This window comes from Lycorma delicatula, chromosome 8, assembly GCF_047948215.1.
Source record: "Lycorma delicatula isolate Av1 chromosome 8, ASM4794821v1, whole genome shotgun sequence".
NCBI classification, from domain to species: domain Eukaryota; kingdom Metazoa; phylum Arthropoda; class Insecta; order Hemiptera; family Fulgoridae; genus Lycorma; species Lycorma delicatula.
In genome coordinates, this window is record NC_134462.1 from 64,767,584 (window position 1) to 64,795,562 (window position 27,979).

General features: G+C 26.3%; 1 protein-coding gene across 11 annotated transcripts in view; it reads right to left on the reverse strand.

Annotated features, from left to right (window-relative positions):
• Window positions 1–27,979, reverse strand: part of trio (trio Rho guanine nucleotide exchange factor) — a 1,562,448-nt gene that overhangs the window by 13,378 nt on the left and 1,521,091 nt on the right. For 8 of the 11 annotated variants that reach the window (XM_075373360.1, XM_075373356.1, XM_075373361.1 and 5 more), the window contains 2 exons: window positions 16,002–16,227; window positions 1,746–2,073 (listed from right to left, as the gene is read on the reverse strand). In XM_075373360.1, the coding sequence (XP_075229475.1) occupies window positions 1,746–2,073; window positions 16,002–16,227 (554 nt within the window). Of the gene's footprint in view, window positions 1–1,745; window positions 2,256–16,001; window positions 16,228–20,795; window positions 27,416–27,979 lie in introns of those variants that run through there. The other 3 variants (XM_075373366.1, XM_075373365.1, XM_075373367.1) reach the window with 3 other exon arrangements.

Sequence of the window (27,979 nt, forward strand, 5' to 3'; positions counted from 1 at the left end):
AACTAAGTAGTTGATATTTTTAAAATCATACCCAATTTTAAAATTTTAACTGAAGATGAACACTGCATTAATAATGTTTTAATGTCTATACCTCATCAAATAAAAATAAAAAAAATCATGTTTTTAAGTAGGAAAGAAAATGGGTAAGAAATAATCAACATAATTAATTTTTTTTTAAAGTTATAAAACCTTTTTATATTTTAACATTACACTGTGTCTTAATATTAAGTTTTAGTGCCAATCAAAAAATGGCAGATTAAAGGCCAAAAATACAGAAAGTATCAGCCTCTTTAGATTGAACAGGATTTTATCTCAAATTAACTTCACATAAACTGGTATTCTGGTATTCAGTGATACTACTAACTACTCATCCAAGTAGTTGGTTTTAAAATAACAATACGTTTGTTTTTAATAAAACAATAAGTAATTCTATTAAATAATAGTTATTCTAATGTATTTAACATTAAAGATTAGTTAATTGTTAATCTATGTAAACTTGGTAACCACAATTTCCTAAATTATAAATATTATTCAGTTTTAATTAACCTACCTACCAGTCTATTTTTACTTATTTAAATTAAAAATAAAATTTATTTATTTTATAGAATTACTTATTTTCAGTAAATTTGCTTTAGACAAGCATCTCAATGTAAATTCCTGCCTGCTTACAGAAAATTTTGAAAAGTATGAAAAGCAACTAAACATTGTCACTGGTATTTTATTAAAAAACGAATACAGAATTAGCTTACTGTTCATGGTTCTGCTGATCATAGATTTTATTTCACAATTGTTATTTAATATTTTATTTTTTTTATAAACTAATATGGATTTGTTTATGTATAACACGCATGAAGCTGTAATGTATGAAAATTTGAACTTTAAATAATATGGTTAAACCCTTATTATATCGTATATTTTTAAAAATTATAATATAAAAATCATTTTAAAATATTAATACACAAATGTATGTGTAATGTTATGTGGAAGTGTAGCTGTCTTATACATTTGTCTAGGATCATTATCTTTTAGGTTTCTATTGGATGAGACAAAGCACTGTGTACCCAAAGTGATGAATTCACTCAATGATCAGGTCTTCAAAGCTCAGAATCACATTCATTTTGAGGAAACTTAACAAATTTATTCAATGACCATTTCTTGTAACTGAATATTATATTAGATATACAAGACTCTTATACTGTGTAATGATAATGTAATGCATGACTTCATGGCACAAAGGGACACATTTGACAATTTCACCTTCTTATTGGTTGTAATGTACAGCATCCAAGAAACAATAAACACCAATCAGAAATGCTTATTGACTGGTGTTCACTGTAAACATTTTAGAAGAAAATATTTCACATATAATTCAGTGGACTTTGCATACTGATCAGAAACAATAAACAATCAGAAAATCCACTTCAATATTCATTTTCTCAAGTATAAAGAGCATGAAATGCTTGTTGATTTTGATCATGGCTATGATCAACACACACACACACACATATATATACACACACGGCATAATGTTAATAGTCTTTTGCATTTTTATTTATTTTCCCTTTCCCATAACAATTAATAACTTTATAAAGCTGTAAATTCTGAAGGGTCTCAGTGTTGTGTAATATTAGTGAGAATATTAGATTAGCACAGCATATTTCTAACAGGGAAACAGGTGTTCAAAAGTCCTAAAAATTATATAAATTTATTTATTCACTTAAAAAAAATTAATAAAAATAACTTACCCAATATTTTATTTAATTGTTGATATCTTCGAATGAGATGATCCTGTTGCCAACCACCAGTCTCATGTGGAATCGTCACAGGTATAGATGATAAAGAAGGTACTGATGGTAATGAAGATGATTTAGGCAATGATGAATCGATGACTCTAAAGCTATATGTATGACCAGGAATAAGATTTTTAATGATATGTCCACTATTATTGCTGTCCCAAGTCGTATCGACATGTTCCCATCGTCCAGTTTTATAATCACAACACTCAATGTTCATATAAATTCCAGTTAACACCAGCACATAATTCTCTTCGACTAGTTGTACACTTGGCGCTTGCTAGCCACAGTACCACTAATTTTTATATTTGACTTATTTTGTAGTTTGTACATGCACAGTATATGTAAATTGCATTCACTGACTAGGCTATGATACATTCCAGGCATTCGTCATCACTACAAAAAGCCAATACTAAACTATACTGCTTTTTTTTTTACTTTTTATAAATGCATCAATAACAGCTAATATCAAAGAAAGATTAATAAAATTAAGTATGAAAGATAAGAAAGAAATTTGAAGAATAATCTTTTAAGAAAAGAAGTAAAATACACTAAAAATCTCATTAAGATATATACACTGATCTAAGTTTGCAAATCTGAGTACGACAGAACTGACATTTATTCTATTATAAACCTTATTTCAGAATTATAATTATTGGTAAACCCTTTACTACAGGAAAAATCTATTATTAATCAGTAAGTTTTTATCTTAGCACACTTTCCTAGACCTAATACTTTTTAAACAATTGTATGTTCATTGATAACATTACTTCACGATTGTTAATGAGGGCACTTTTATGCCTTCATTAACAATCATTAATTTGCTGAACTCACTGGTCATAAGATAGTAATTTATGCATTTGAAGAGAAAATAAACTAGCCCCAATCCCTAATATTTCTGTTTAATTAGTTATCATTATTACTACTGCTTACTTACAATTGATTATTTAACAACTCAACTTTAATTGTGAGATAAGAAATTATTTATTTTAACTAATAGAAAACTCAAAAAGGTAATGAAGAAAAATAACCAAATGTTCCACTAAGAAGCTGATTTTTTTGTCTAAAATTTCACTTGGTGTAAAATCAGACACAAGCTATATATATATATATATATATATATATATATATATATATATATGTATAGCATAACCTATCAGATAAATTGATAAAGCTTAGGCAATTAAAAAAAAAAATTATTTAGCAAAAGCAAACTTGATCCTTGTATGCACACAATTTCAGCAATACATTGATAATTTTGTTTATGTATAAAAACCAAGTAGACAGGATGATGCAATTCAAATTGCATATTTCATAAATAAATTATTTATGCTCAGATAGTAGGCTTAACTGGAGCAAACTATTTTATTTTTACTTTTTCTTTATCTTCAAATTCTCTGTTTCAGCCATAAAAATCATAAACCAGTTAAGTGTGGATTAGAAAATTTCAACCCATTTTACCCAAAATATTTTATTATTCCTGTTATATCAATATCAATGAATATATTTATTTGTAAAATACGTGGTAAATATAATTTTATTAAACATGTTATTGATTGTGTTGCAATTAATAATAATTAACAAAAATCATCTATGAATACAGCAAGATATTACGATTAAAATATCTCCATATTTTAAAATAAGTGGTTTAAAATAGTGTAATTTACACTATTTTAAACCATTTGTTAATAGGATAACTGTTTTTAATATAATTAATCATTTGTCCTAAATTCTTTTTCATGTAATCTGATAAAACGGTTGGTGATATAATTCTCATTATTATAGTGCTGGATATTTTATTTTGTTAATTTGATATGCGTATTATGTATATAGTTCACTGGGCTGTCTAGTGGTTAACTCGTCTCAAGTTAGTTACTTAACATCTGATTTTTCAAAGTCGAAGGTTCTGAGGTTTGAATCCTAGCAAAAGCTACTTGCTTTTATAAAGATTTGAATACTAGACAGTGGATACTGATGTACTGCAGTGGTTGGAGTTAATTAACCACACATATCAGGAATGGTTGACCTGAGTCTGTACAAGTTTACACCTCATTTACATGTCATTCATATCATCCTCATCACACTAGGCTGTGGAGGGGGGGGGGTGCTTATTGTTCACTAGTTGAACAGATTGCAACATACACATTAGAGATAAAAATATATATTATGTATGATATAATGTTTTATTACATTACATGATTTTATTGTTAGAATATTAATGACTAAATCAATTTTAGTCATTTTAATTATAATTACGTATTTTGCTATCAATATTTATTGAATGTTTAAAATAATTTTATTTCTATTTCTTAATAAATTATTCATTTTCTTTTATGGAAATTGTAAAATTTTAAAAATTTACAATCTATTTCTGTTAAAAATTGATAACAAAGAACAAATATTTGATTTGAAGTTAGTTGAATCAGCATTAATGTGTACTTATATATTTAGAAAAATATAAACATATACTTATGAATGAACAGATAAATTCTGAACATGATGAATTATTAAAATTAGTTCACCTGTTTAACAGCTTGCTTAACTGTAACCGATAAATTCTGTAGATCATGACAACTTTCAATTTTTACATGTAACAATGGTAATGTTCTTTATAGAAATTGCTTTAATTTATTCCAGTAATGATCATAGATGATTTTTATTAATAATTATAGAATGTTAATAAAGTTTAGAGACTCTTAAATAACAGTTAAAAATAGAAAAATGAAATTTAGCAAAACCTCTTCTCTCAAAATGATCTGTTGTTTGGTATGAACTACTGCAACCAAAACTCAACTCAAAAATTTTAAATGGTAAAGGTTGGGTAGTGAAACACTTTTTAAAAGATGCTGAAAAACAAAAATTTGTATGTAAAAAAATTCAGGCTGCAACAGTCCTAATGAAAATTGTCACCATTTAGCATTTGTCACAGCTGGTCTTAAAAGTGGCTGATAGTAAACCCAACTTTTATTATATAGAAAAACAAATTTATTTTGAAGTAAAAGACTACAGAATTTTGTTTTTTTAACTGTTGAACAATTATTTAATATCAGACCTTTTACTGTAATAAATTTGCAGTTATTTATTATAGACCCTTTTGAAACTAGCTGTGAAAAATATTAAATGCTGCTAATATTTTTTGATTAGGGTTATCATAGCTCAAAGTATTTTATGTCAAAATTTTTATTTTTCATTTTTCAATACCTTTTAAAATGATGTCAGAACTCTATCCTTTCCATTTAAAATTCTTGAGTTAATCTCATGGGTGCTTGAGTGGTGGTCTCATACTAAAAAATAAACTTGTTTTCAGATTTCTAGCTCAGAATTTTATGCTCCTGCTCTTTAGGAACTGCTTCTGAATTTGCTAAATATCATTTTTCTATACTTAATGGCAAATTAATGAATTTCTAACAGCAATGAAATCAGTCTTTGTAAAAACTTCATTTTCAAAATACATGTTATTTTACTTCCTGCTATTGTGGACGAATGGTTTGGGTTTTAAATCTGTCTTGATGAAAATTATTTTTTCATTTTTATTGGTAACATCAGGGTCCTTGAGAGTGCTGATTTGAGAGGTGCTCTTATAATATATCTGCGACCACTTGTCTGATTTTCATGATTCAAATGGGGCATGTGTTAATAAGTTTTAAGGCTAACGGTTACATGCATCAGGTATATTCTTGATCGACCAGTTCTCAGTTACCCAAAAATTAAGTTTTAACTTGATCATTTAGTTTTTTCACGTTTGTTAGTTGCACTACAGTTCTAGTAAAAATTTGGACTCTGATTCCTTGTTAATTGCACCGAACACCATGCTGCAGTACTAACAGTGTCTTATGAGGATATATCAAAAATGAGTTTCACATGGTATTACTAAAGAACACAATGAAAATAAAACAAATATGGTTTGATCATGCAGTATAAAATGTTTTTAATTCGATCATTTACATCTTCTGTACATTTGCGTTTGCAGTTGTCCCAGAACCGACATATGGATTTTTGCCTTCGATTTGTTAATTACAACTGTGAATATGTGCAGTTGCACTGGTAAGGGGTTAAAGGACAAATTTGTCTTAAAACCGATATAATCATACTGCTTATTCTTAACACCAAACCTCAAAAATCTCATTCTATTTAAATTTAACCTATCCTTTGTCTGTTTTATACTACTTAGTTTGCCGGTCAACATCTAAAATTTGATGAAAGATGTTAACATTCTCATATTACTCCTGATGACTTTCTTCTTAGTAGTTTCCAACTGGACTATCTTACCTTTGCAATGTATTACCCAAGAGGATGAGGTAAACAATTCATTCCTCTTCCATTTTGCATAAAAAAGGAAGATGAATAAACATTAAATTTTTTCAAAAGTACAATGTAATTATAATCACTGTAGTTTAGTGATTCCTGGAATAATTATTCTATTACACATAACATTAAATTAAAATTATAAACTTTGTCATTCATAATATTCAAATAAAACTTATGAACAGTTAAGAATTTATTTAATGTTACTTAAATTAAGTTAATACAATAAGAATTAACCACCACAAAAAAAAATTTAGGAACAACTAGCAAATTTTTGTGCTTTTGAGAATTCGTCATATATTCATCTTTTTATATTTCAATATTTAAAAAATTATACTATTCTGATATGAGGAATGTTCAAAAAATTTACATTTGTTTTGAGTTCACATGTATTTGATATCAAATACAAAAATCAATGAAAAAAAATTATATCTTCATGCATTTTCTCCTTTTCTATGTAATCACCAAAATTAGATTATCATTTGTCCCATTACTAATGAATTTATCAAATGCTTCTCTACAAAACTTTCCAGTCAGTTTTAATTTTGACAGTTTCTTTCATTTCTTCATCGACCAAATTCTTTTTTCTGAAATTCCCATTAACTTTAAATTAGAGAAAGTCAGAGAGGGTGAGGTCAATGGTTTATAGTGAATGCACCATGATTTCTAGTAAATTTTAAAAGAGAGACCAGTGATTTCTGCCCCAAGAAGAAGCTAATTGTTGATGAGAATGGTCTTCTGAGTCCCATTTCATTATAAATGATTAAGAAGCTTTTACTGAATATCACATCAATGATACAAATTCCTGATAACCATGACATCTATTCAATATGTTTGAACTAATTTTTTCATAAGATTTAATTTTTTTTGGTTCAGAAAAAAAATGGAATATACCTTTTCTTGGATATAAGCTGCCAACAAAGGACACATTCATTAGGTAGATTTCATAAGAAAGCTACCTATTGTAATAGGTACCATGATTCGACTTCCGGAAAATTTTACATATCTTCACATTTCACATCCCCCAGACCCAAAAATCACCGTCAGTTTATATATATAATCACTCATAATTTATATTTAATAGATCACTCCTAAGTACAGAGCAATTGAAATAGGATGACTTACCTTATTTCATTACATAACAGAAGCGCTTCTACGAATTTGATTCGCATCATCAGCTGCATAAATTATATATATATATATATATATATATATATATTATTACAAAACCATCTAAAACCTGTGATCCATGACAAAATGCCGCCCATTCACTTACAATTTTATGTTAAAAGTATTTTTAAAGTAATTAATTTTTTTTTTTTAATTAAATTTAACTTATCATACTGTAAAACCATACAAAAATCTAAAACCTTTTATTTAAATTATAATCCCAACAAGAGATAAAAACATAAAATATTAAAAACTGTTTAAAATTATAAAGATCAATTAATTAAAAAAATCAATCAAGTGAAAATTAAAATGTAAAAATGAATTAAAACAAAGATAAAAATTACATAATTAAAAAAACGTTTATTTTTTATATTTTTAGAGTTTTTATATTTTTTGTTTTTATTTCTTGTTGGGATTATAATTAAAAATGTTTAATTTAAATAAAAGTTTAATTAGATTAAAAATATATTTAAAATAAAATTAAAATTGAATGGGTGGTATGTTATCATGGATCACAGGTTTTTGATAATTTTGTAATATATATATAAATAATAATATATATAATGTATGCAGCTGATGATGCGAATCAAATTCGTGAAAGCGCTTCTGTTATGTAATCAAATAAGGTAAGTCATCTTATTTCAATTGCTCTGTACTTAGGAATGATCTATTAAATATAAATTAATTTATATTGGTACAGGGGAGTATGGTTATTAAAAGAATTGCTTTTAAAAAGAATAATATATATATATATTTCACTTTCTTCTGGACACAATAATTGCTGTAATTTTAGGCCAATCACTTTCAAATTGATACATAAAATATAATGACCCAAAATCTCAGTTGAGTTCATTAATGGGCAAAATCGGACCATGGGTGTGGAAATTGGGGGCTTTTTCTAAAAAACAATATAATTTTCTTATTAAGTAAAATATTCTATTCATTTAAAGTTCCTACTACTTTTTGGATAAGGGCCTAAATCTAAGTAAAGTCTTTTGATATCACCAACCACTGGCCCAGGAGGCGGAAAAAATGGGGTTTCGAAGAAAAAAAAATCATACCTCTCTTAATAGGCACAGTATTGCAACGGTTTAAAGTGGTCATTAGACCTTTAAACATTACCTAAAATTTTTGCCTGAACCAATTTTTGATATGATCAACCTTTACGGCAAAGGATGACCAAAATGTTGCTGGAATTGAAAGATGGGGCTTGTCATATGTTAAACATGTGAAACTTTTTTCACCTGCAACCATTGTCGTATTGAGTAAATTTGAACTTTTGCTTAACTTTAAGGCAGAAAAATTTTTTATCCCCTACTTAGCACCACTGAAATTTACTTCTATCTTCTGGTGTGCCAAAAGGGATTTTTTTTCAACATGTTTTCATTCTCGTGCAAACTCACAAAGCGCTACTACATTATTATTTGGTGGAAAAGAATCATATTTTCCCCTACCTCCTTGGCTGAGCAGGCTTAAACAATATTTATGACAGAAGATTTGAAATGGACATTAGTTTTTGAAATTCCTTGTACATTGTTAAGTAATCAAATTTCATATTATGATCATGACCAGGAGAGAAAGTTTAATATACTCAACAAAGTATTATTAATGTGCTAATTTTTACAATAATGTCATTTTTAAATTATGAATAAATTAAAGATGCAATAAGTTTAAAAAATGCTCCTTCAAAAAAACTTGCTAATGATCTTACTATTTTTTATCAAATCTGATTTAATACTTACTATATGAATTAAAAAATTGATAATTATTTGGAAAGATAATGTACTTTTAAAAGTCAATAATCTTGGCATATCTTGTTTTCACCACACTGATTGTAAATCTACCAAAAAGGACGTTTCATTGTAATTTTGGACTTATAAAGATTTTAAAATAAAAAAATTACATATGCCCCATTGCAACAAGGGTAATGTTTTGAATTTGTATCAATACTCTTGTGTTTACATTTTTTTTTTTCATGTAATCTGTATCAAATGTTTATTATTTGTTCTTAAATATACTTCATTGAAATTTGTGCCAACTGATTTCAATTACTGTTAATAGAAATGTAATATTAATGCTATTAAATAACAAAAATGAAATTAAACAAGTTTCTGAACTTCATATGATGTCAGCAAACATACCCTGACCTCGTGTAATTAACCTTAAATATTAAATTGGTCCATTGTTAGGCTGAGCTAATAACTGTATATAATAACCAATTATATTAATCTAGAAATAATGTTTATTACACTACTCAATAACAAAATGTTTGTTGAGGGTACTGTGTAACTTACAAGGGATGTACTGGGGGTGAAAGCTTCATATTGACACTTTTTTGATGCTATACGCTAGTCATTTCTATTAAAATAGAGTATATAAATATAGTTATTTGAATACTAATGTTTGTCATAATTGCCATTTATTTCCTTTTCATACATTAAGAAAACTGAAAAAAAATTCATCAATTTTATTACAAAAAAACAAGAGAAAAATTTAAAAACTACGTTAGAGCAACATTGTTTTCTTGTTTATTGACTATTAACACAATGAACATAACATATATGCTAAGATTATTGACTTCTTAATGTGCATCATCTTTCTAAATAATTACAAAAAAAATTAATTACATGTAATAAATACATACACATGTATGTGTGAGTGTGTGTGTGTATATATATATATATATATATGTATATGTATACATATATATATATATATATGTATATGTATACATAGGCACATCACTAAGTTCTCCTGGGACTTTCCTAAGTACTCATGAAAATAATAGAAAAAGTTCATATAAACATATGTCCTAAAATGCTTCATTTGCGATTTGTGAAAGATTTCAGCTATCCCATGAAATGAGGTTGTATTGAAATTTTTAGGACATTAATTAAGAGGCAGCATTAATGATTTCTTATGGTTATTGACCTGAATAACTGAATAAAATAGGTTCCAGAACCATATCTTCAGTAGTTTTTGAAAAATCAGGTGTGAAAACCAATAAATTAGAGTAAAATACACTTTTATGCTTGAAATACAATAACTTTGGTAAACAGGTAGGTAATAAATACATAAAACTTTTAAACAAAACTTGTTTTGAGAGAATTTAGTTCTGAACAAAATGGTGTAATATAAGTTGAATAAAATAAAGAAAGGTTACAAAAATTTGAATCTTATTTAGTAACAGTACATTACTACATTTGTCAGAAAATACTTATTTACTTATTAAATGTACACAAAAACCAAATTCTTTTTTTGGTGAAAAATTTGGAAAATAAAATTTACCATTAAAAATTGCTGTTAAAATAATTTTTAAAAAACTGAAAATTACACAATTGTAAAATAATAAAAATAAATAAATAAAGATTACTTAGATAATAATTTATTTTATTAATGACATAAATACAATAAATTATTTGAAAAATTATTATTTCAAAGTTGGCAATAAAATAATAATGGCTATTGATAATTAACAATACAAAATACTGCATTAATGTTTAAATCATTCTGTAAGGTTCATTAAATATATCAGGTATTGTGAACTGTGTTGTCATTAGCGAAGGTTTACTGTGAATTTTAGTTTGAATATGATGGGTTTGCCATTGAACTAATGCCATACTTATTTAGAACAAAGGAATACGCTGATATAGTATTCATTTTGAGTGTCTGCAGTGGCAATATTACAGCTGCTGCAGTAGAAAATGAAATATGTTTTCCGAATCACAGGATTCCAGATCCTAAAACAATTAGCACGACTTTTCACAATCTTCAGGAAACAGGTTCACTACCTAGTATTCATAACAGCTACGAATGATCTGTCCAATATGACACTTTTATTGATGAAATTATTATCGATGTTGTTCAGCATAGTTCAGGCGTCACACAATGACTTTCTAAGTAGATTGGAGTTTCACATTTGATGGTTTGGAGGACACTTAAACAAACAAGTTTTATCCTTATCATAAGCAGCCAGTTCAATATCTACACCCAGGAGACGGTCCGTTTCGCTTAGAGTTCTGCAAATGGTGGAATAGAAATCGTCAACTCTACAAGTACGTTTTATTTACCAACGAGGCAAATTTCACTCGAGATGGTGTCAACAACTTACACAATGAATAAACATGGGCAGAAGTAAATCCTCATGAAATAGTGCAACACAATTTTCAACATTGATTTAGCATCAATATATTGTTGTGGCCTTCTTCATAATCAGCTGTTTGAACTCTTCATATTACCTGGTCACTTAATGCTGAGGTCTGCTTGCACTTTCTTCAAGAAGAATTGTGACAGCAATTTACAACCTCATTTCACCAAGTATCTAAAATCTGAGCAAAATCTTTTAGCCGTAAATCGCAAACGAAGCATTTTATTTTAGGACACATGTTTATATGAACTTTTTTCATTATTTTCATGAGTAGAATAGGTTATGAAAATCCGGGGAGAACTTTTGATACACTCTGTAATAAACAAAATTATATACTATGTAAATTACATGTGTTTACATGTATGTGTAAATCTTAATTGTTATATATATATAAACATGTACTTACATTTCATCTCATGCAAAAAATAAGTTAATAAAATTACAGTATGGTTACTGTGGCATAAAATCATTTTCATAACATGTTAGAAGCAACTTATTTATACTAGACAACAAAGAATTTGTTTAACAATAAAAAAATTAATTTGTTAATCAGATTTAAAAGGTTAACAAGCTGCATATAGACTTAAGTACAGTTTATGTAAAGAATTTCAAGAAATAGAAAAATACTGATTCTAAACTGACAATACAATTAAACGAAATACATATTTTAAATGTGTAATTTGCTAATCTCTGTGGCAGAATGGTAGTGTCTTGGCCTTTCATCCAGGGGTCCCAGGTTCAAATCCCAGAAAGGCATGGCATTTTTCATACACTAAAAAATTTCATTTCCATACTCCCATGTACAACTTTTGTATAAGCTTCTGTGATAAATTAATTCATCAAAAAAAAGTAGTAAAATGCTCATTTGACTAAATCATGATCTACACAGAAAAAAATGGCTTTCATAAAGGTTATTGCCTGTTGAAACCAATTTTAACATTTATACTGAACAAATACACAGAAACCAGTGTAAAGTTTGAAGATTATGCAGGAAATAAAACAAAACTGATTAATTGCCATACAGTTTAATTATTAATACAAGGAAGAATTAGATACAAAACAAAACTGATTAATTTCCATACAGTTTAATTATTAATACAAGGAAGAATTAAATCAATGTTAATCTTTTTCAGCATTACTAAATCGTTCAATAATTTAGTAGATATCCATATTTTTAATTTAATTGTGAGAAACATTATAACAGATGAGCGGTGATAGTAACAACAGCTGGTAGAAACAACAATAAATAATTAGACACAGAATAAAAAAAGGAAATTAAAATTTGAGATAATGAAAAATAGATTTATTAAAAAAAACTAGTACTAACACCTTAAAAAGTTTAATGTCACAATACTAATGTTTTCGACAAATGAGGAAACAAATCACAATTTTCTGTGTTACGATTAAATAATGTGTTATTTCTTAAGAAAAGTTAAAACAGTAAACAGGATATTTATAAAGAAAAATAACTAAAGCTAGATAAATTTTAAATGAATTTGTGAAGATTGATTTAAAATTTATAATTTCATTTTTACCAATTTCCACTATAAAAACAGAAAAATCAGTCATTTTCCAATAGATTTCTAACTGGACATTGAGATGAAATATTCTTTAGTTTTAGCCAATAGTACCTTTAAAAGAAAAAAAAAACTCCTGCAGTTATATGGAGATCAAGAAAAAAAACAAAAAAGAAATGATGGCATGGTTCTTAGTAACACTTCAAAATAAAAAATCATCTGCATTGGTATATATGTAAAAAACAATGATGCCGAGAATCAAACTCGAGACCTCTTGATTATGAGACAAGCCCTTGCCAGTAGGCTGCTGCTGTGCTATAGATAAGCACATAAGTTGGAAACTGCAAAATTTATTTTTCCATAACATTTATTACCACTTTGCCATAACTCACTAAACCTATTCAAAATTATTTTTTTAAGTCATTAATTTATCATATTTGCTCAAAGTTTGTGCATGGGAATATAATGTGAAAATTTTGAAGCTTATGAAAAATGGTAAGCCTGTTTAGGATTCAAACCCACAACTTCCAAGACAGAAGACTGAATTTAACTACCCTGCAGCTCAGGCCACAAGAATTATCTTAATCTGAAATTTATCTTAAGGCCCTGATAAAAAGAATTCAATCAGCCAGAAAGTTAGATTCATTGTTATAAATGTTTTGTAACAATTTAGTATGCATCATATGCTGGGGTGTAAGGTTTTCACTTAAGGAGTGTCACCAAAAAAAATACTACTTATGGTTAAATGTACGTGTAATATTTATATATTTAATAATTTATATTTCTTAATTCTGATAATACACGCTGGATCAACATTCTAATACTTATATCTTAATGAGCTGTCTCATGTAGGACTAGTTACCAAAATCGTAAAACATAATATCATCTTAAAATGATTGATCAGTTAGTTACAAAGTTCAAATTTTACCTCAGCTAATACTGAAACAATAATTAATTTTCTTATTAAATAAAATGAGATTGTTACTGAAAGAAAATATAGCATTTATGAAAACATGTTATGCAAAATCATGGAGTATACTTAAATTCTGTTCCTATTATAGTGATTTGATTAACAACAAATATATATCACTACTGTATAACCTACATTGTAGAACCAAATTTTAGAGAAAACTTTCTTTCTCTGTAACTGCTAAATCTTGTGCCCTACTTGCTACTCAAAAATTTAATAAGGGCAAGAATTATATAATTTGTAGAAATACAAATAATACAAACTTTTTTATTGAAAAATGTTTGATTCATTTCAAGATTGTAGCACTGAAAATTATACTTATGATGTAAAAAAACTATCTAAGGTCCAACTATCAATAAATGAAAGAAATTATTTTCCTGGAGAATCCTAATTTTTCAAATTAATAATGAGCAGTATTTAATAAACAAAACTGAAAAGACAAATTAACTGCATAAATGACAGAATAGATTGTAGAAGACATGCTTACAGATATATCCAAAGAAACACAAGTAACAAGTAGTACAAGTCATTATCATTTTTTAGTAGAACGCAGAAACAAAAACCTTACTATATTATTACATAGCTCAATTACAAATTTTTCAATAAATTTATTAAACTATGCTTCGTAAAAATTTACAGCTGCTAGTAATTTAAAGAAACTATTATTAATTTTCAGTAATTTCCAAATAGATAATTTGATATGTGTAATTTCCAATATAAAAAATTGCTCATTCATAAAACTTGAAAAATGATTAAATTGTTAAAACATATATAAAAATATTTGTTGGTTTGTAAAAGAAAAATTAACCTAACCATTGGCAGTACAGCATTTTTTTATAGTACATGAACTCATATATATTACCTTCCTTAATCAGTGAAAGAAGTTTGGCAAAATATGTGATGACTAAGTAACCACCATAATCTCTAGACATTACCGCTTATTCATTGAGGAAGCTAATGAAAGGTAGTTTTCTTAATTAATTCTAGAGTTCTAGAAACTAGTTGACTAAAGTTAATTTTGAAAAAAGGTTACTCATAAAAATTATTTATTATTTTTTTTAATGAGTATGCAGGCATCGACTGCTATGATCATTTAGCCTGAATGGAAATTTGTAGCGTATGAAAAATGCCATGCCTGACCAGGATTTGAACCCAGGACCTCCGAGTGAAAGGAAAAAATAAAATAAGAGAAAAAAAAGAAGAAAAATAACTGTACAGCAATATTTTCTAAATCAGTGTTGAGTCAGTGATACTAGTATCTTTTTAAGTATCAGTAAAAGAAAATATGCAATGTTTTTAAAATTACTCTAACAAAATTTCAATTCTTTTTATATAGCAAAAATATTTTTTACAATTTCACTAACATTAAAACTCAATAGAATATATTTCATAAACTTTTGTTCATTAAATATTTCTGAACAGCAAAAGTATGTAGAGTAAGTAATAAATACCAGAGCCGAAAGGTACTTAAATTTATAAATCAGATTTGTTTAAATTACTTCATACAGTATAGCAATTACATAAATAAAAAAAATGTAAAGCAATTATAAAAAAAAGTATAACTAGTATAACTTGTATACACAGAAAAAAATTCCAAAATTCTAGAAATGTAGGCTTGTAAGACAGTAAACTAAATTCCTTAGAACTTGATAATTTCAAAGTACCATGAATGTCTCAGGAAGTACATTCCTGGAAATCTAAGTAAAGATGAAATACCAGCTGTAAAATGTCATTTATGAACATAGTTCCATAGGTAACAAAAATAGTGGATGCAGTTTCTCTCCCTGCTGTAGGTATTCAAAGGTAATGATCATAGTGTGTAATGGCATTGTAAGAATTTTTTCAAGTAAAAATAAAAGAGTTATAAAGATTCTAATATTACATTTTTTAGCTACTACTACAGAAATATCTAGTTATTAGTAACTATCACCAAATCAAATACATTAACATGAGTAAAGTGTTAGAAAACTTCTATAAAGCATACAAGCAACCGCTTTAGAACCTTGTTAAATTTATAAAAAATAGTTTTAAATACTGTTATTATTAAAAAGAAAGGAGCAGATTGATACATTTTTAACCTGGGGAATTTATATTCTTACCGGATGTGCATCAGACCAACGCCGACAAAAATTTGTATTTGCTTCACCTTCAGGAGCTTCACTTTTTGCACGTCTTAAAGTATTACGAAAACCTTCAAGAAAATTTGATTGATGTTTTATTCGTGGATATAGGGGTTCACTCACTATAATTGGGTATTCAGGCTGATGAGAGGGGCCGTCACTGTCACCCTGGGGACTAGGGGGCCTCACATTCACACCAAACTCACTGAAAATAATAAAATAATAAATAAAGAAAATGCACTAATAAAAAATTCTTAACTTAATTATTTCATTTAACATTTCTTAGTTTATTAATTTTTCTCTTGAAACTGACCAGGAACCAGTTGTTTTCTGTTATTGTTTTTACGGAATGGTCTTCTCAACCATACGAGTATATTACATTAGATAATCACAATAATTTTAATGTGAGATTGGAATTTAATGACTATACACAATTTAGTATCTACCTTCTTTTGAATTTCATATTCATCTAAGAATAGAACTGGCTTGTTTGGGTCGTCTTTATATAAAGACTGTAAGAGTATAAGCTGAATGAATTAATTTCTGAAGATTTTTAACATCCTTCACAAAATTAAAACTTTTAATTCTGGCTGATTTATACACAGATTAAGCAAAAACTTTAAGCCAGACATTGTAAATTTTTAGCTTTTGTGAATCAACTGATATCAAGAGCTTTGTAAATAAACTTTGCACAAATATCTAATTAAGTTTGTAAATCTTTGGTGAGTAAGTGGTAAAGTAAAGGGGGGTGGTTGGTAAGTCCATTTACATTGTAAATCCAGCTTAATCAGGCTCTACTGCTGCCAATTTTCATCACCGACTGCTGCTAGAAAAGGTGGGGAGGATAAACCGTACTGGGGATCGTCTGGTATGTTCATTCATGGTGGGATGACCTTTAGTCAGAGTCGAGTGTAGAACGATGTGAATACAAGCATGTTCCCTGTCGAAGAGTGTTTGTCAGCTTGTGTGTAGGTCTATAAATGTCCACACACTGGTAAAACATTGGGAAACATTATGAATGACTTCTTTGTGCGTTTTGGGAAATCGTCACCATCACAGCAAACATTACGATGTGGGAGAAGAAAGCTTTTGCAACAGGAAGTGTTCTTAATGCGCCACTCAGTAGGAAGCTGAGTACTTGAGCTAAGATGTGTGCTCCTGTGGAGGCATCAATTCAACAATCATCGATGAAATCAACATGCAAATGTTCTGCAGAGTTAGGCATTTCAATATTGATAATACGAGACTATAGCCAGGAGGACTTGAAAGTTTTTGTCCAGACACAGTTAATGAGTTGAATGACAATAACCTTGATCGATGTGTTTATGCATTTCAGTTATTGCCTGAACCATTTCTGAGAGCAAACATTAAGATGAAAATCATGTCTTCAGACGAGTGTGTGATTAATTGAAGCTCTCATAATCAAAATTTTTTTCTGGGTGAAACACAATCCTCACTTTTTTGAGGAAATTGAACACCACTGCCTCATGTAATGATTTGGGTTGGAATGACAGCTGAACATCTCCTCGGCCCTTATTTTTTTGATGGTGCAGTTAATCAACACAGTTATCTAAGAATGATTGACGAGTGGTTGCTTCCCGAATTAATAGCAAATAGCATTACGTTTCAACAACACAATGTTCCTGCACATTTTGCTTTGAATGTCCACAGATGCCTCAAATGTTTCCAAATCACTGGATTGGACATGAGTCAGAAGAGTTACTGGCTCCATTGCCTTGGCCAGCAAGAAGCCCTGACCTCACTGCACCTGACAAAGGACTCCAGAGTTTTTGAAGGTAAGCTATGCCTATCTAATGATTTTATAACTAGTGTAAAGGGACTTCCCACCCATCCCAAATGATGAAAATGTTATTCAAAGTTGCTTTTACTTCAGAAAAATTACAAACTCCAGATAGTGATCAAATTTGATAAGGACACTTGCAGATTAAATGATAATTTTCTATTCATGATGATATTTAAAAAAGAAAAACAATACATAAAAAAAACAATAAAATAATATAAAAATAAAAACAAACTGATACAAATAACAAACCAAATTGAGCAAAAATCAGTAAGTTATTTGATGTGATAGGGAAAGAAGTTATCGCCATTTTGGATCACAGAAAACTGATTTGAGTAACTAGTTATAGAAAAAAATACAATTCATTTCCCTAATAAATGGAAATAATATGCTTCTATAACATATTTTTATAAGTACTTTTCATCAATGGTACTACTGAAGTGGTTAGGAAATCCATATTAAATAATACATTTTACTTATGTTTTTTTTTTTCTTTAATTAAATGAGTTTGTAAATTTCATTTTGTTTGATAATAAAAATCTAATGCACAATAAAAACTTATTTCATGAAAAGTTTGTTTATGGTCTGTTTATGGTTTATGGTTTGTTTGGTCTCATGTGGCAACAATAGACTAAAACTATTAATACCTAATATAAATCAGCTGTTCATATAACCATATGTTTACTAGTAACTTTACAGTGTTGCCTCTTTGGCTGCCAAAAAATATTAGTCTCATTACTTTATTTACAGATCTTGTATATAACGCAAAATAGGCTGTAATGAAATATTATAAAATGTAATATCTATCCAGTTCATTCTTGAGTATTTACATAAGTGATTCGATGTTATACATTGTATTTGTGTATGATTCTATGTTTACATAAATTTTATTGTAATGTACTTGCATTTAGAATACTGAGTTTATTACTTTGTACTTTGTAAATCTTTTAACAATGTTTGGTGTGTTTTGATGTGATTTCTAAAACAATTTATTTTTCTTGAAAACTTTGGCAATTTTATATGAATGCTGATATTATATATCTTTTTTATTTCATGCTATCTACAGGGGTATGTGCAATTGTTAATATGTGGTAAATATTTTAATGTTTTGTGTCTGTTATAATACTAGCTAACATAAATTTTTATGAAAAACTATATAACAAGTATGGTGAATATATTTGTTAATTATGGTGAGTCTTCAATATATATTTAATGTAGCTTGTAAATATAATTTAATTAATTACTCATAAATTAATTCTTATTAATTTCAATTATGAAATATACATAATTCATTGATAAGAAAATTTACAATGTTGTTTGGTAAATACAAATCATGCCTGATTTTTGAGTTCTAAAACTCTTGATTAACATGTAAATATTAATATACACAATTTAAATTAGTTTCTGTAACTTTTGAATCAATAAAAGTTAAAATAACTGATAAATAGTCACTATACTCTAATAACCAAAAAATAAAAACCAACATAAGTCTAAAATACAGGGAAAAATCAATATGTTCAATTTACTCAAACATAAATTTAATATATTAATTCTTTCCCATAAATGAAATATCCTAAAAAAAAAAAATAAATTATTAAAAAAGAATTGACATCTAACACTAAAATATTTTACACATAAATCATTCCCTTTGCTTCATTTATACTGACAATTTCTACTTTAGACAATAAAAATTGATTATTACTTACTTTTCTTGATTGAGAAATATGTTAAAATAGTTTGTACCTATCATTTTTCACTTGTTAATCAAATTTTATATTAAAAGCTACAGTTTATAAAAATTATATTTTCTGTGGAATATTAGAAATCTTTTTACATTTAAGAAATGCCATTTATCACAACTAGTTTCATCGAAATGACAGATCATTTCATTGAGCAAATAACATTGATTAGTGTTTATTTAGTACTTCTATATCCTCTTTTGGTGTATAATGTCTAATGTTCTGACTCACCATCTTATTGTTTTAATCTTTGGCATCATTTCATTATTCTGTCTGTAACTACTTTAATATAAACTTCCCATTATGTCTCTGTTAAAATGCGGGTTTTGACGTCGATTATTTTGATCAATATTTAAATTAGGGTTTCACTAATATCAATATTTAATGTTGCTGAATTTTTAATGTATTTATTATAAATGGGGAAAAATAATCCTAAAGGGTCGGTTCTATCTCCATTTCTTCAGATGCTTTATGTGATACTTTTGTTTTTGTTGGTTTTTAAACTAAATCATATCTTAATAAAAGTTTTTTATTGTATTTGAAATCACAAATTTCTGTGAATTACAAAGGCAATTTATACATCCAATTTACTTATATCACATGAAATATGGCTAAGATGAAATTCTGTACAAAACGTGGGAACAGAATGAACTATCAGTTAAAATAGTAAGGATTATAATTTTTTTTAATTACTATCAACAATCAGTAGGCATATTGAGTTATGTTATTAATTTCTACTTAAAAAATAACTATAATTTGTATAATTTTCAGTTGTTACTGAATTTAAATGTTACTAGATCAAAAAACTTCTTTTGTTTTAATTGAATATAAAACAAAAAATTGATAAGTATTGTGTTTGCTTGGAAACATAAATATTTTTGAGTAATCAAATATTAATGTTAAATGTGTATTTCTATAACTATCTAGTCAGGGCTTTAAGTATTTAATCTTCTATAATTAATGGAAGTTGCTTTTTTACAGTGGAAATATTAAAACAAGATGTAGTTTACAAATCAAAAAGTAAATAAAATAATAACTAATAATAATTATAATAAAAAAATTAAAATTTTACATGTATAAAAATTAAAGTTAAAAATTGTAATCTTCCCTGCCAAAAAAAATACAACATAAAATATAATCATAAAAACTAAAAAAACAATAAATTAAAAACTAAGTAAAGTTCTAATAATTACAGACATTTACAAAATAGAAATGGTCAATAAACATGGACGTAGAAAAAGTACAAAAACTAACAAATTTTTTATCACAAAAGTCACTGTATTTTTTTAAATTTATGTACAAACATACACTTACTTTTTAAGTATATATACTATTTACATAATGTAATTATATTTTACTGTAATTATATTTTTTTTTACATAACATATTTTTGAACAGATTACATAAGGAGAAAATTAAAGCTACTTACAGCACTTTAAAATCCACTAAAACTGAACGGCAAAGTTTTTTCAGTAATACTACAAGTACTTGCCTCAGTAAACAGCTTAAACATTTCATGAACAATAAATTTTCTTGAACGTTCATAAAATAATAATAGATAATGTTAATGGACAAAGCATATTTATTCTTTGTACATTAAGCAGTGAGATTCTTATGTAATTTTTTTTAAACACTATATCTAATTAATGAGTTAATTAAAAAATTAAAAACATAGACATTACAAGTGTACAAATAACAGAATATACATGTCATTTAAACACAATTATTATTACAACTGTAACATAGTACTCAAATAAGTTTTTAAAAATATGCTATACAAAATAATTACGATAACTAAGTATATTTACATAATTTATCACAAAAAATTAAAAAGAAAAAAGTAAATATAAAATAATTGAACAATCATAAAGAAAATAAAATACATTTATTTATAAGTATAGATACAGTAATAAATAGAATAATATTCTTTTAACATTTTATCAGTAATACATAACATAAATAAAACAATGTATTCATTTTTTTTGAGTAAGATATTATACTAAAAAGTTTGTTTTAGATATAGGAACTTAAATATATACATTTTTGTTTAATTTTAATTTATTAATAAAAACTGGAAAAATGTATGAAAGAATGAAAAATAAAAAAAAATCATATAACATTTTACTTTCATTCTTTCCACAGCCATTACAATAATTCACCCAAAATTAAAAAAAAATTCTGATAACTGTTTTATTAATGTAACACAATATTCATTAAATTTTGGCACCAGTTCAGCATCGGTACACATCTATGAAGCCAACTCAAAAGAGCACACATTCACAATATGCACATGCAGCACTGGTAAATAAATTTTTAATTAATAAACAAAAAAGTTAAACATGTTTTCATCATTATAGTATCTTTTTGTTCCTCCATCTACAGAAACCCTAATTTTAATTAAAACAAATATTTATAATCATAAATTATTATTCTACAAATTTTAAAGAGTAAAATTAATTTTTTCTAACAAATAAAATTTAGATTTAAATATTAACATACAAGTATAAATATTACATTATTACAACAGGTTTATTACAAAAATTAATCCTTTTCTTTTAATTCAATGTATAAATAAAATCACTAAATGTTAAATTAAAAGACAATCAGGCAAAAAAGATAATAAATCACAAATAAAGATCGTTACTTATTTTATATACTATTTACTAAATTATGATATTAATTTATTATACCTATCTAAAAATGTTATCGTTAATTTTATTTTATATTATCATAAATAAATTAGAAATGTACATATTACCCGTTGTTGATCAGTATAAATCACACTCACACCACTCCATGTAGCAAAAAAACAAAATCTTAAAAAAAGCGAGATTATTATTATTTTATACAAAAGTTTTAATCACTTATTTACAATATTTAAATTACATTAATAATAATAATAATGTGTTTATACAAAACACAACAAGAATTAAGAAAATTGCTTTTACAATTTTTTTTTAACTTGGCTCTACTATTTGTTTTGACTAGACATTGCTTATGCTTTAAGAATTGTTTTTACGACATAATCTATAAAGTATTATTTATAGAACATATCTGACAGATTGATAATGGTAAATGTTCATAAAATGTGTCTAAAGTGCATATACATGGTCGGTTATTAATTACAAATACATACTTATGAACACAAACACTAATAAAAATACGAAATGGTTGTATTTTTTAAAATGTAATATTATTTAAGAAAAAAATTGATTGTAAGAAACTGAAGCATAATGTGTGTGTGTGTGTGTGTGTGTGTGTGTGTGTGTGTGTGGGGGGGGGGGTTGTATATATATATATATATACAATTTATGCTAAGCAATTTAATATGAACCCCTTTTTTTAATATTTTACTGCAGTAACTCAAAATGCTTTGTATTTTTTTTTAAATTGTTAGTTTTATGTACTGAAATAATTTATAAGATAATAATTAAAAACAAATAATTAAAACTACTTAGTTTAGAAAAAAATCTTCTTTTATCATTATTATAACCAATTCAAATCATGAAGGTTTCTTAAAATTTGAATTCAAAATAATAAGCCAAGCCGTCTTAAAAAATGAGTTTGATAAAAATTAATTTTTTTTTATAATTGTTAGTATTTATAAATACATCAAAGTAATGTAATACACGAGAACAGAAAATTAACAAAACTATGCAATATTACATAGTATTGATAGTTATTATTTTTCAAAAGTAGCAATAATATTATATAAATTATTTTGTTAAAAGAACTGTTAAAATATAAAAATTAAATATAGCAGGATATAAGTTTCATTCAATAACACTTTTTTCCAATATTTTATATCAATAGGTTCAAAACAAAATAAATTTAAATAAATCATTAGGACATGAATTTGTTTTTGTTATATCTATTTCACTGACCAGTAGCAAAAATACATACTGGTGGTGGCCACTGTATTCAATACAGTGGAATTCTCCTAAAATTCATTTATTAAACAAGTTTATCCTAAAAAATGTTAACTTGACAAAAAACAAATAACTAAAATTACTTTCAAAAAAAATAATAGATGCAAAATGATAATTACAAAAGTAATATTTATTGCATATTATTTTCATGAAATAAATAATTATTAGAAAAAAATAACTAATTTTTAAAAACTTAAAATCCTAATAACAAAACCCTCAGCCAACTCCTTTGAACACCTAACAAAGGTAAATGAAATATACAGATGAAGTACAATAAGAGCATATTTCTATTAAGTCCTATTCCACAAAAGTAATTTTTCAGGCAGGCCAGTAAAAAGTGTAATGAAGTATTGCTTGAATAAGCTGACAAGTAATGCAAGCAATAAATAAGTTGATCTACTACATATATTTAATAATTATTAAGTAAGTAATATGTACTAATTAATGACTGTAGATCATAGACAAAATTTACAATTGGCTTATATATTGCACAGTAAAAATACTGAAATGTATCACTGATTAAATGGAAAAGTAAGTTATATGCAAAACATTATTCACTTTCCTCCATTATTCTTACAACTACTCACACCATAGGTTAAATGTTGTAAATAATTATTTATTTGAAACTTATTCTTTGAAGCTTAAAAGCCAAAGTATAGCTCCGAATAGGTAGAAAATATGAATGACTGAAGCCTAAGCACAGCTTAAGTGCAGTATTTATTCAATATTAAAATCCATTTGACATAATTGTCATTGCTTGACTCTTTAGGATTGTTTACGAGTCTGTCTTGTTCAATCCAGTTCGGTTTCTAGTAAGATGTAATGTATTAAGAACAAAATAGGAGTTTATAGTTTAGATTGTTCAGGATCAGGTAATTCTATTTATGTTATGATTTTCTATTTCTCTAAAATTATTATATTTCAGATAAATTACATTCATTATATTATTACATTTTGGATATATTAGCATTATTTTATAATTATATTTTATTACAATATCACATAGTCATAAAAATGATTGATATTCATGATCTAAAAATGTTATAGCAATCTGCAAGTTGTCTTCTTTCATTTTCAAATAATATTTTCATTACTCAATAACATTGTCGACAATTAAAATAAAAAATAATATTAAAATACTTCACTGTATATTATGATTTTTCTCTTTCTAGAAAGTTTAATTTTCTAACTTCTAAACTTAAAAACCTGGGAGTTAAGCCATTAAACTTGAGAAGCTAGAATTTTAACTGTTAAATTACAATAAAATCTAAATGATATCAAAATCTTAAATTTTTAAATATCAAAATCTTAAATTTTTAAATAGACTTAACACCTAATTATACAATTCTGCAATAACATAATGAAGATTAAAGTTGTATAAGATTTTAAATTCAGATTGTATATTTCAAACCGATCCCTATTACTAACATATCGCACATTAAAACATAGTATGCATCAAATGATAATTTATTTCCAAAAGTCTGTATGTTGATAAACAGATTATACGCACAAAATCGATCATTTCACAATGACAACATGAAAATAATAATAAATTAGTTTTTTTTTTATTTATAAAATAACATGAAATTAACCTATTTATCATGAAATTGACAAAACGTTTTTGGTGTTAATACTGTGAGTGTGGATTGTTAACAGGTATATTTCTCATTCCAAAGGTGAAGACTGAATTACAAGATAAAAAGTATATGCTTGTTAATTAGGTTAATTTATTATTTTTATTATAAATAAAAAAAATAATATCATACATGTCTAAAGCAGGTTAAGGTTAAGAAAAAATCCTGTCAGCGCTATGTTTTAGTCAGTCATAAAACAGGTAGCTAATGCCTTAGAAATAAGTATAAGAAATACATTACCATACAGAGATAAAAAGAATATTTACTCCACGTTTAAAGCAACAGTAAAATAATAAAAAAACACAATTACCACAAGCAAGTTAAGCAAAAAAATTTAGTTAGAAATATTGCTGAATTTACAAACTTTATAGAAGAAAAGAACTTTCCACTCATTTGAAAGTTCTGAAAGAAAAAGAAATCTTTTAAAATATCTTTCTATAAATCTATCAGGTTCAAATTGAAAAACTAAATAATTATAATTTAGCTCTGTAAATACAATTAAAAAGAAACTGCTAATAGTAGATAACATAATTAATTATACTTCCACAATGCATTTTTAAAGAAAAATAATAATATAGATTAATAACATTTTTTTCTCATCTGTAATTTCCCAGTCCCCCAAAGCTGGATTTGCAATTACACATAAACTCAGCTCCAAGGGGTGCCTTCGCCTCAAACTACTTTGGTAGGTGCTAGTCCCCCACCCACATAGCTGGAACTCGGTCTTGTGTTACATGCCATAACGTTAAAGCAAAATTACTAATATTAATAATATTATAAATCAGAAATATTAATAATGTTATTATTATAAACTGAATAATACTATGCCTAAAAGGAAATCAAGCAAGAAAATAGTTAACCATGGCTGAGCAAACATATTTTATTGTATAAATTGACTTTATTAGACGTTTTAAGCATAAGGCGTAATAAATTCTATGCAAACTGAATTCTATATGTAACATAAAGAGGTAAATGATAGACTGCCTTTCCATTTTTACAATGGAGAAATACATATCTCTATTTTATTGTATGTAAAGAAAGGTACACCTGGTATTAATTACTTTTAAATTTTTAAATCTGAATATCCACATTAATGGTGAATTATGTTTATTCAGATGTAGTTAATGTTACTATCTCAGGACTGGTTTGGCTGAGAAGGGGCAAGAATTGTCCTTATATGTTGCAGTTTAATCTATAACTGAACTATAATGTGTTATAAGGAATAAATAATAAAACCAAACATCAAATAAGATATTTTATAATTTATTTCTTTGCACGACTGTTTAGCTTTTATGCTAACGCAGCATAAAATCTTCTTTACTATTAAAGGGTGTATCTTTCTTGAAGTGGAAAATACAACTGATAAACAAATGAATAATTAATACTGATCTCTTTTTAATAATTTTTTTTAATAATTAATCTTTTTTCTCTTAAGAGAAAAAAGATTATATGATACAGATTCTAATGTCACTACTTTGTTTTTATTAAAGTAAGCAAAATTCACATGATTTTAAATTAGAAATGAAAACAAAAAACTCACAACCCAGTGTTACTTTAATAGCTAAAGTAACAAGATCATCACACCCAAAGTATTAACTTCAATTAGAGTAAACAAAAGATAAAATATTACTTACATGTTACAAATGATTGATCTTCATCTTTATCACATTATTTAAAAACTTTTTTTATAGTTGTTAATTGTAAATACGTAATATATATATTCTTGTCAAATAAAACATCTAAAAATTCTTAGAAATCTAATTATTATCAGTACAAGGTATTAGAAAATTCATTTTTATGAATAATTCTTTAAAAGTAATAACCATACGAAAATATGTAAAATCAACAGTAAAAGAACTAAAAAAACAAAAAAACAATATTTACAACTAAAATTCTTTCTTTCCCTTAACTTATATAGATAAAAATATTGCTAACAATTGCTACATAACTTATACATGACACAAATATAAATAATAGGCAGTTAACAGTTTTAAAATTATACAATATTATTGCATGTCACATACTTTTTGTACATTATAATAATATACAACATATAACTGTTCTATAGTAATAATAATAATAATAATAATAATAATAATTAATAATAATATTAATTCATTTATAATTAACACATGTATGGTCCCTTTTACAAAGTTTATTTACTTAATTATTTATTTACTTATGTTTTTTTTCTATATTTCTTTCTTTTTTCATTAACAGAAGAAACATAAATCCAACTGTACATGTATTAATAGATTGCGACAATTTCTTAATGCAGTTTTATGGTACCCTAAAATTAAAAAAAGAATAAATACATACATACATATTTATAACTTAACAGATATACTACTAAGAAGTTTACTGGCATGAATTATCTTAAATGAAATGATAGTATACAGTGGAGTTTGGATATAGAACAAATACTTTTTTTGGATTATACAAACTCATTCTTTTAAATTTTTACCTGAAAAAACTACAGTAGAACTAACTATCCAGTTATATGGCAGTTACTTAAATTAGCACTAGCATACATTGCAAGCAATAAAACCACAGCAAATAAGCATGCATCAAACATGAACTAAATATATTTACATGAAGTTCTTGTAGGTCTTGCACACTAACACAATTTCCAAGCGATTATCCACACAGCATCATAGAAAAATAGTTCTTGTGTGAATTTTTATTTAAAGTATCTATAAGAAAGTTTGGACATTTTAATAATTGATAAAAAACAAAAAGGAGTGAATTTTTTTTTTCTTTCAAGGAAACTAGCTTTAATTCTTGAAGAATCTTTAAATTTTAAGCAAGATGCAAGAATAATTAGCAATAATCATGTCTCAAACAAGGTGACTTC